Source organism: Octopus sinensis, linkage group LG3, assembly GCF_006345805.1.
Source record: "Octopus sinensis linkage group LG3, ASM634580v1, whole genome shotgun sequence".
Lineage (NCBI taxonomy): Eukaryota > Metazoa > Mollusca > Cephalopoda > Octopoda > Octopodidae > Octopus > Octopus sinensis.
In genome coordinates, this window is record NC_042999.1 from 21,882,692 (window position 1) to 21,893,171 (window position 10,480).

General features: G+C 39.2%; 1 protein-coding gene across 1 annotated transcript in view; it reads right to left on the reverse strand.

Moving 5' to 3' along the window:
• Positions 1 to 10,480, reverse strand: part of LOC115209673 — a 44,504-nt gene that overhangs the window by 12,689 nt on the left and 21,335 nt on the right. The window contains exons 4-5 of the mRNA XM_029778143.2: positions 7,191 to 7,344; positions 6,833 to 7,041 (exon numbers count right to left, since the gene is read on the reverse strand). Of these exons, the coding sequence (XP_029634003.1) occupies positions 6,833 to 7,041; positions 7,191 to 7,344 (363 nt within the window). The remainder of the gene's footprint in view (positions 1 to 6,832; positions 7,042 to 7,190; positions 7,345 to 10,480) is intronic.

Below are 10,480 nucleotides of genomic sequence, written 5' to 3' on the forward strand. Positions count from 1 at the left end.
CGAGTTGCTGGTTTCTTTTTCTTGGTCTGCATTTGACGGAAGGTAACACTGGTTACGGTAGGCCTATTTTCTGGGTACTGTTCCAGTACAGGGTCTTTTGCGTCCCAAAAATCGGTTAGCATCACTTTCACAGCAGAAAACATTTCCTAAAGGTACCAGTCATAGGGATTGAACTCAGGGCCATGAAGTTGGAAACCAAACTTCATACTACACAGCGTCAGTGATGGTTGACTATTCCTATTCTACTGTACATTATAGTATTCAGGTGGAGGTACAATGGCCTAGTGTTTAGGGCAGCGGACTCGCGGTCGTAGGATTGCGGTTTCGATTCCCAGGCCGGGTGTTGTGAGTTTTTATTGAACGAAAGCACCTAAAGCTCCACGAGGCCCTGGCAGGGGTGGGTGGCAAACCCTGTTGTATTCTTTCACCACAACTTTCTTTCACATGTTCTTCCTTTTTACTTTTGTACTTGTATTTCAAAATGGCCAGCCTTGTCACACTCTCTATCACGCAGAATCTCCCCAAGAACTACGTTAAGGGTAAACGTGTCTGTGGAGTGCTCAGCCACTTGCACTTTAATTTCACGAGCAGGCTGTTCCGTTGATTGGATCAACTGGAAACCTCGTCGTCGTAACCGACGCAGTGCCACGATAGTATTCGAACAAAACAATCTCGATACTTATGAATTAATATTCTCTCCGCTAAGTGAAAGTTAGTAATCGATCTCTAATGAAGCCATAATTGACGCTGAAAGTATTCAGATTGCTTCGTTTCGCGTTTCGACTCCCAGAGACAGAAAGGGAGAGAGGCGGGGTTATACTAATACATGGGGATTTAATTTTCACAGCGAAACAAAAATATGCAATCACCAAGAACAAAAAATTTGCTATAAGCTCACCTTAGAATTTTACAGACACTCTCGTCTTGTAATGTTCCTATTAATTAAGGTACATAAAAGAACATTTATGGAGAAATATAAATTGACGGCTAGATAAGTAGGGATTCGCACACATTCATTTTGAAATATAAGTATGTATACGTTTCTTTATATGTGTCTAGATGCGAATATTATACTATTGTACTTAGTATATATATCCCTAGATATGACCAACTTCTAAAAGCATTGTGACTTTTAAATGGTTCCACTGATGGTATGTCTCCGCTGTTCCGGCAATGAAAAAGTAAAATGAGAAAAAAAAACCCACTTAATATTAACAATTCAATTAGATTTATTACATGAAACGGTAAAAACTTTTCCACAAAGTATTTCGTATCAAATTGTCATATTCGCTGTTGCGCATTCTAACCTATTTCATCTCTCTTTATTCCCAGAATCTGCAGATAGGAGCTAAAAATCACGATGCGCTGACTTTAAATGCGCAGGAAGTAGGTTTAACATCTCCCTGCATTCGTCGCTAACATTATCATAAAGTTAGCACTTAACATACTACTAAATTCGATTAGTATTCCACCAAAATGCAATGAATATTTATTGGAGATTCATCTCTATTTTATTCCATTTTGGTCTGTTCTAATTTTCATGTTTCCAAAGAATTTCCTTTTTTTTCTTTCCTTTTTATACATTAGGATTTATTGCTCAATGATACCGTTACACAATTCAGTCAGTTACATGCAATATGTATAAGTTGTCCGTGTAACAATATTTATAGCATCTTGTTTCTCCACTAATACTCCTCCTAACTACACATTACTTGCTACGTAATGAAGAATTTGTTACTTAAATGTGAGTGAACAACGATCTGTTTTCCGAATATAAAATTATCATAGATATTGTTTCGTAGCACATGACTATGGACAACCACCGAACATTGTCTGTTATTTACGTACTTTTTGTTTATGGCTCTCTCTCTCTCTATATATATATATATACATATATATTCCCCATTTTTTTGTTGGATTTCTTTAATACTAAGTGAATAAATCACAAGCTAACCTAAAACGAATACTAAAAGGGTACGAACGAAGAATATAGACAATATAGACAAAAACGGGTGTTGTTTGAATGAACAGGCAACAGGCATATAGGGAAACATTTCAATTCGCAATCGCATCGTTCTTAGTTCAATCTCACTTTGCGATATAATGTACAAGTATTTTGTACTATAATCCGTGTTGTGCAATGCTTTGTGAGTAGAGGTTATCAGACGCGAGCCTATATATATATATATATGCTAAACCTCGCTAAGATAAATATTTCAATTACCTGAAGATTGACTGTAACCATAACTCGAATTATTACGAATTGGACAGCCATGAAACGATCGTAGTGTTTTACTCATTATCTTTTATTAAATTTTAATACTTATGATATATATTTAAAATAATATAAATTAATTAATTTTATGTATTGGCTTAAGTTTTTCATTGTTTGATTTGCCTAATAGTGGTTTTATCTCTAATTTAATATAATATATATATATATATATATATATATACATACATACATACATACATACATACATATCTCTCTCTCTATATATATATATATATATATAAGAAACTTTTGCGTAATTAGATAAAAAACCAAGGCTGTATAGATATAAGAGCATATATAGATAGAAGGTCTTACAGCTGTTTCTAGGATATTAATTAATGATATCCCTTCATCGGAGACAGTGTGAGAGGAAAAATTAAGTCATAGTTAGTTTCGATGTGATACAATATAGAGTGTGAAGTGGAGGAAAGAAAAGAGATGTAAGATATGTAAGGGTATTGAATTTGTAAATCCGTTTTATAGGCATAATGGTATATATGCAATATTCCAATATCCTTTGAGTAAAATCCAAAAGTCGAACAGAGTTTAATATGAGTCCTTCCAAATATAGAGTTTATAAGTAATATAAGATTCCCATATGAGTGATATCCAGTAGATTTTGAAACTTGGTCATTCCCAGTAGGGAATTTATATACAGTGTTGCAGAGTCAAGGTTTGTATTTAAATACAAAAAATATAGAAGAAAATAAAAAATAATTCGGAAGTATATTGAGAAAAAAGAAAAATGAATCATTATTCGTACAAAGAAAACATCCTTGCATGGTACCCAGTTTGAATATGAACGCAAATAAAGCCTTCGCTATCGCTCACAGTAGCAGTTACCAATTTATCACAGAATGCACTACACAGTAAATAAGTATTTTTTCCGTAGCTAAGTCAAAGACGGGTGATATGGTGGCAATGGGTGTAGTGACGGCGCTGGCCGTATGCAGTATGCGGTAAGCCTTCCTGTCTCCGTGTCCGCCCCTAAAATCTGCACTTGCGGAATTTTTAAGCTTTTTTTACATTCAATACATCTCTCCTTGTCGCGTGTATTTGGTTCCTAAACAGTGCAGGTATGTACGTTACGCAATATGCATGCAGTTTCAAGTAATGCCGATACGCGTAGATTGTAGGATAGGTCTAAATTTTCCAGATGTTTCTTCAGTTTGGGTGGTATTGAACCCTATGCTTCGATGGCAACAGGGACAACATTTACGTCTAACTCCCATAGATGCCACATCTTGGCGATCTCTATTCTCAGGTCTCTATACTTAGCAATCTTTTCTCTTTCTTCCATGATAATATGTTGATCTACTCCCTGCTACGTCGATTATTAGGTAATCTTGTTATTATATCTGGCCTCCAGTGCTGTAGCAACTTGTCTGCTTGGAAGTCAAAGATCCAGAGGATTTTTGCCTTCCCCTTTTCGTCCATTCCTTGTTCTAGTGTATGTTGGTAACAAACACCCGTTTAGTGCGCTGGACGAAATCGGACAATACAATACAAGGGACAAGTGAGGTGTTGAACAATGTCATGTAAACAATAAGTAACCAAAAAAAAAATAATAAAACAACTATTCCATAAAAGTTCCCCCCAAAAGCGGGGAGTTCTTCACAGGGACAACCGCAAAGCCCTACACAACCTCGTTATCCCAACCGCCAGGTACACCTCAGCAGGCGCCATTCTCCTTCTCAAATCCTCCGGTTCACAAACGGAAGTTCAGAGTAGGCTCATTCACACGGGCCATCCTCGCCATACACACCCACCTGTCAAGAAATTTACTGGTGGGTGGGGACGAACTTCTTTGTCTACCCTCACTGTCTTTTGCAATTGGGACTTGAAAAACTCAATGAGGGACGGACCGAAGGTGTAAAGTCTCTTGTCTTCCGTCCTTTCAATCTTTTACTTTGTTCTGTCGAGGGTTTTTTTTTGTGGTGTTTTACCAGATTTCTTATTTTATGTTGGTGAAGTAGACAATATTCGCAAGACTTCATTTCCTCTTGGAAACCAAGCGACTGTCCAATAGGCTATCGAAAACAGATATAGGTTATAGTAATTTATAGTCACAATATATCACGTCTTTGCTAAATTGATTGGTCTGATTGCCGTCGGCAACGTAGACAATTAATTAATTAATTAATTAATGATGCACACAACAGAGAATGTTACATAATCAGTAATATATACTTAAATATAACTAATGATCAACAATATTACAGCTGAATGCTTTCGAATGAAGTAACAAAGAGAATCGAAACCTTTGAAGGGAATCCGGTCGCGGAGAAATAAAAGGAAAGCACACTGTCTTTCTTTTACTTTATATATAAGACATGATGAAATATCATAACAGTACATAAACTATTTTCTTCAACCAATGTATCTACTTTCGACAGCAAATCTAAAAATGTATTTTCACAAACGACACACTCCGACTGCTCTGTTTTATATCAATTTTACTCTTTATATATTGCTTTTTCATTATACATTGACAAACACACGCACACTCACGCACAACGTGAAATAAAGTGTCTTGCTCAAGGACCCATGTGTCACCGGGAATCGAACTCGCAACCTTAGGATCATGAGCCGAATGCCCTAACCACTAAGCCACGCGCCCTCATTCATACATACATACATACATACATACATACACACACACACACACACACACACACAACACACACACACACACACACACACACACACATATATATATATATATGGGGGCGCAATGGCCCAGTGGTTAGGGCAGCGGACTCGCGGTCGGAGGATCGTGGTTTCGATGCCCAGACCGGGCGTTGTGTGTGTTTATTGAGCAAAAACACCTAAAGCTCCACGAGGCTCCGGCAGAGGGTGGTGGCGATCCCTGCTGTACTCTTTCACCCCAACTTTCTCTTAGTCTTTCTTCTGTTGGCCTGCTCGCTTAGCCAGCGCGGTAGCGTCATTTGAAGGCTAAAACAATGCGAAGCGCATTGTGACCAGCGATGTGTAGCAACATCTGATAGCCTGGTCGGTCACGTGATCACGTGATATATATATATATGTATATATATATATATATATATATGAGCAAAACGCCCCCCCCCCGTCCAATGGACGGTGCTGAGTTGTCAAACATTTAAAAGTAAATTTTCTCAAAACAACTTGTCCGACCGTCACATAGACCTCCCCTTTGAGAAACACTGATTTAACCTAAATTTGAGACACCAGCAAAAGAAGAAATAAAGATATACTTTTTCTATTCCAAAGAAAAACGATTTTATTCACAGAAATATGTAACCGAAGAGTTTAAAGTACCAGTAATGATAAGGCTGTTGACTGGGAGAACACAAACATGGTTTAAACAGTAAGCTTGGCAGGAAAGAAACATGCCTTTAAGCAGTACAAAAACAGCAAAAATGGAAGGTGCAGTTATGTACAGGCAACGGAAGAAAAGCAGGACAAAAACGGCTTTATCGTTCGCATTCTCACCTGGAATCGATTTTTGTAATTTTTTCAAGACTTATACACGCCCCGATACCGTCGGTATCTACATATCAAATTTGAGCGCAATGGAGGATGCCCGAGATTCGAGAAGACACACACACAAACAAACAGACTGAACGGCTTTTATATAAGATATGTGTGTGTGTGTGTGTGTGTGTGTGTGTGTGTGTGTGTGTGTGTGTGTGTGTTTGTGTGTGTGTGGAGACACATGGCCTAGTGGTTAGAGCAGCGGATCGTGGTCGAGGGATCGCGGGTCCGAATCTCAGACCGGGCGATGTGTGTGTTTATGAGTGAAACACCTAAGCTACTCGCTGCTCCGGCAGAAGGTAATGGCGAAATTCTGCTGACTCTTTCGCCATAACTTTCTCTCACTCTTTCCTCCTTCATCTTGCAGCTCACCTGCGACGGACCGGCGTCTGGTCCAGGTGTGAAAACTGTACGCCAAGGAAACCGGGAAACCGGCCCTAATGAACCAGGCATGGCTTCAGAAGGAACAAACATAGATATATATTATATTATATTACATGTATATATATATATATGGCTCTGTGGTTAGAGCGTCGGGCATACGGTCGTGAGGTTGTGAGTTCGAATCCCGGACCGGGCTGCATGTTGTGCTCTTGAGCAAGACACTTTATTTCACGTTGCTCCTCTTCACTCAGCTGTAGAAATGAGTTGCGATGTCACAGGTACCAAGTTGTATCAGCCCCTTTGCCTTTCCCTTGGATAACACTGGTGGCGTGGAGAGGGAAAGGCCGATATGCAATGGCGACTGCTGGTCTTCAATAAATAACCTTGCCCGGACTTGTCCCTTAGAGGGTAACTTTCTAGATGCAATCCCATGGTCAGTCATGACCGAAGGAGGTCTCAGCATATACATACATATGTGTGCGTGAGTGTACGTGTGTATGTATTGAAACTTGGTGAACTTAGCTGAAAACACGGAAGCGTGAGGTAGATGAGTTTTTGAAAAAAAGGACGAATGGTGTAGGTTCGTGCAAGGAAATATGCGACTCTTACAGCAGGTTTCAAAACGTTTTCTACAAAATAGTCAAGAACGATACTTACTTTTGAACGCCATGCTAATGGCATATATCTCATGACTAGATGAGCGAATTCATGAGAGAAAATATTCTCTTTGTGACCGTAAGGGTCTTTATTATTACATAACACGATATCATCCAAACACAGTGAACGGGTACCAGAAATGCCTGCGATATGTTGCCATTTGCGTCCATCAAATGTACACGTAATGGAGCAAGCACCGCTACATTTTCCTGCAAAGAAATTGCCGAAAATTATTATCGTTTCAAAAGAAAATTTGTACAAAAGATTAAGAAATAAGGTGATGCCGTTTACATGGTCATTAAGTCTTTTCGAATCGCATTAAGGAAGAAGAGTGAAACAAATTCAAACAATAACTTACTATAACATTCAGGTCGGTCGGCGAGGTTTTCATATTCTGGGTAGATGGTCGGACCCTCCGTCCTTGAAAACAGACCAGCGCCTAATGATCTTGTAAGGCCTTGAAATACCTCAACAGGCATATACTTCACCATCTTTATCATGATTTGGGCTGCCTGAAGATAATTTAAAGAAAATAATAATGGAGAGCGAAGATACGATTATTGTTATTTTGGGGTCTCAAGAAAATATATTTCACTGTCTACTTAAGCTACGGCGTGTGAGGGCGCGTGGCTTAGTGGTTAGGGCATTCGGCTCATGATCGTAAGGTTGTGAGTTCGATTCCCGGCGACGCGTTGTGTCCTTGAGCAAGACACTTTATTTCACGTTGCTCCAGTCCACTCAGCTGGCAAAAATGAGTTGTACTTGTACTTCAAAGGGTCAGCCTTGTCACTCTCTGTGTCACGCTGATTATCCCCGAGAACTACGTTAAGGGTACACGTGTCTGTGGAATGCTCAGCCATTTGCACGTTAATTTCACGAGCAAGCTGTTCCGTTGATCGTATCAGCTGGGACCCTTGTCGTCGTAACCGGCGGAGTCTTTTAAGAAGCTACGGCGTACGTTTTTCGTTTCCCTCTTTTTAAAATGAGTGAACTGAAACTGCTTATACAATCACTTTCTTTTTTTTTTTAGAATTAATACATTTTAAAAATTATTTTCTCACAATACTAAATGTGGGGAAGCACTCCGTCGGTTACGACGACAAGGGTTCCGGTTGATTCGAATCAACGGAACAGCCTGCTCGTGAAATTAACGTGTAAGTGGCTGAGCACTCCACAGACACGCGTACCCTTAACGTAGTTCTCGGGGATATTCAGCGTGACACAGAGAGTGACAAGGCCGGCCCTTTGAAATACAGGTACAACAGAAACAGGAAGTAAGAGTGAGAGAAAGTTGTGGTGAAAGAGTACAGCAGGGACCACCACCATCCCTGCCGGAGCCTCGTGGAGCTCTATGTGCTTTCGCTCAATAAACACTCACAACGCCCGGTCTGGGAATCGAAACCGCGATCCTACGACCGCGAGTCCGCTGCCCTAACCACTGGGCCATTGTGCCTCCACTATACTAAATGTACAACCAGGAGAGAGTTACGAAGAGGGCTAAGAGTACATTTATGCAGGCACCTAAAAGATTGCTCCCAAATTTCCCTTATGTAATCCCCTGAAGTTTTAATAGGGTTGGACTGCTATGGCATTATTGTACTAGCAAGACTGCTTCTCAAACAAATATTATAGATTGCTATATCTATCTAAGACCCCCTTCGGTCACGACACAGACCATGGGATTGCACCTAGAAAGTTACCCTCCCAAGTACAAATCCGGGCAAGGTTGTTTATGGAAGACCAGCAGTCGCCCATGCATACCAGCTTCCCCTCGTCACACCACTGATGTTATCCAACGGAAAGGCAAAGGCCGATACAGCTTGGCACCTGTGACGTCGCAACTCATTTCTACAGCTGAGTGAACTGGAGCCATGGATATCTTTTGAACATAGATCTGTGCAAACGAGGCTAGCGTGGTCCTAATTCATTACAATCCAGTGTGAGCAATGACTGGATTTTCTCTCAATATTACTGTTAGGTGGAACCTTCTGGCTTTCTCTATCGAATGCTGTTTGGCAGTAAAGATTATCTAAATCGAGTTAACACGAAATGTTCAATCGACTGGATAGGCCTTACACTAGATAGGTCTGTTTAGTGAGCACTGATATAAGATCAGACAATAAGAACATCCTGGAGAAAGCCAGTACACTAGAAATCAATGAGTATTGTTTTTTTTATCACGTGTTAACGTTTCCGAAAATCTCAGTTCTCTTGCTGTTCTGCTTTCAAAAAATCTCTTCTGCCTTCAGAAAATCTACACGAAATTCAAAAATCTGTTTGACGTTTATTCACTCTCGATCTATAATATTTGCCATAGCATTCCAACCCTATTAAAACTTCAGGGGATTATATAAGGGAAATTTGGGTGCAATCTTTTAGGTGCCTGCATAAATGTACTCTTAGCTCTCTTCGTAACTCTCTCCTGGTTGTTTAATTCTCTGAATAAACCTCAATGTTATAAGATTGGGGAGCGATTCCGCAGAGGTGGTTCCAGAATAGATTATTCCCTACTTGAAATTCCTATGCTCTTTTACAGCACAAGGTGAAATTTCAGAGTGTGTAGACAAGAACGATATTACAGAACTTTATTAAAATCACGTTTCAGAATAAAGTTATTGACTACTATTTAAACATAACATTATTCTATTCGGTACATTCAGAACTTGTTATTAAACATCTGTAGATTCATCTCTTTTGAGAGTATGACGAAGAATTCCATTCTAGTTTTGTTTGCAATGGCACAGTTCTGTGAATCTGAATTTAATTCTCTTTCGTCACTCAAAACAAAATCTAGGAATCTCCTGAATCTACAGGCAGATCTGTAGGTTGTAATCAGCAGGAAATTCCTACATTTTAATAGAGCCATAAATATGAACCAGGAACAAAGATAAAAATGAATTATATGTTCATAATTGCAAATGATATCATTATTTACATTTTTTCCTAATTGCTCAATTTATTTTTGTATTTTATGCACTGAGTTCAAAGCTTGCATCAGTATTTAAGTATTTTCACGTGGTCAAATTAAAACATACAGTTATAAAACTGACTCTTTCAACTTCAAATGTGATATTACTTTTGTTAGGAGACCTTAGAATAAACATTTCACCCCATAGGAATATATAGAGGGCCGCTGATTTACACGATTGATAAACGTCCCACAATAGTAGTAGAATCGTCCTACATTCACGTCCCTTTAAATGGAAAGGATCGTTGAATGATACGGCTATTCTTATGACTTCGTAAAGACACGAACTAGCAAACTCGTTAGCGCGCCGGGCGAAATGTTTAGCTGCATTTCGGCTGTCGTTACATTCTGAGTTCAAATTCCGCCGAGGTTGACTTTGCCTTTCATCCTTTCGGGGTCGATAAATAAAGTACCAGTTTCGTACTGGGGTCGATGTAATCGACTTAATCCCTTTGCCTGTCCTTAATTGTCCCCTCTGTGTTTAGCTCCTTGTGGGCAATAAAGAAATATATCGTAGTTAGGCAAAATAAAAAGAACGTGAACGTCTAGATATGCTAATTTATCTTTTTACAATTTCCTTTAGAAGTAAACTGATCTTTTAAATAACATGTTGCTAGTTACTGAACATATCGTTTATCGTGTTCGATATTTCATTAGAAGCTAAAGAATCAATTTAGCAG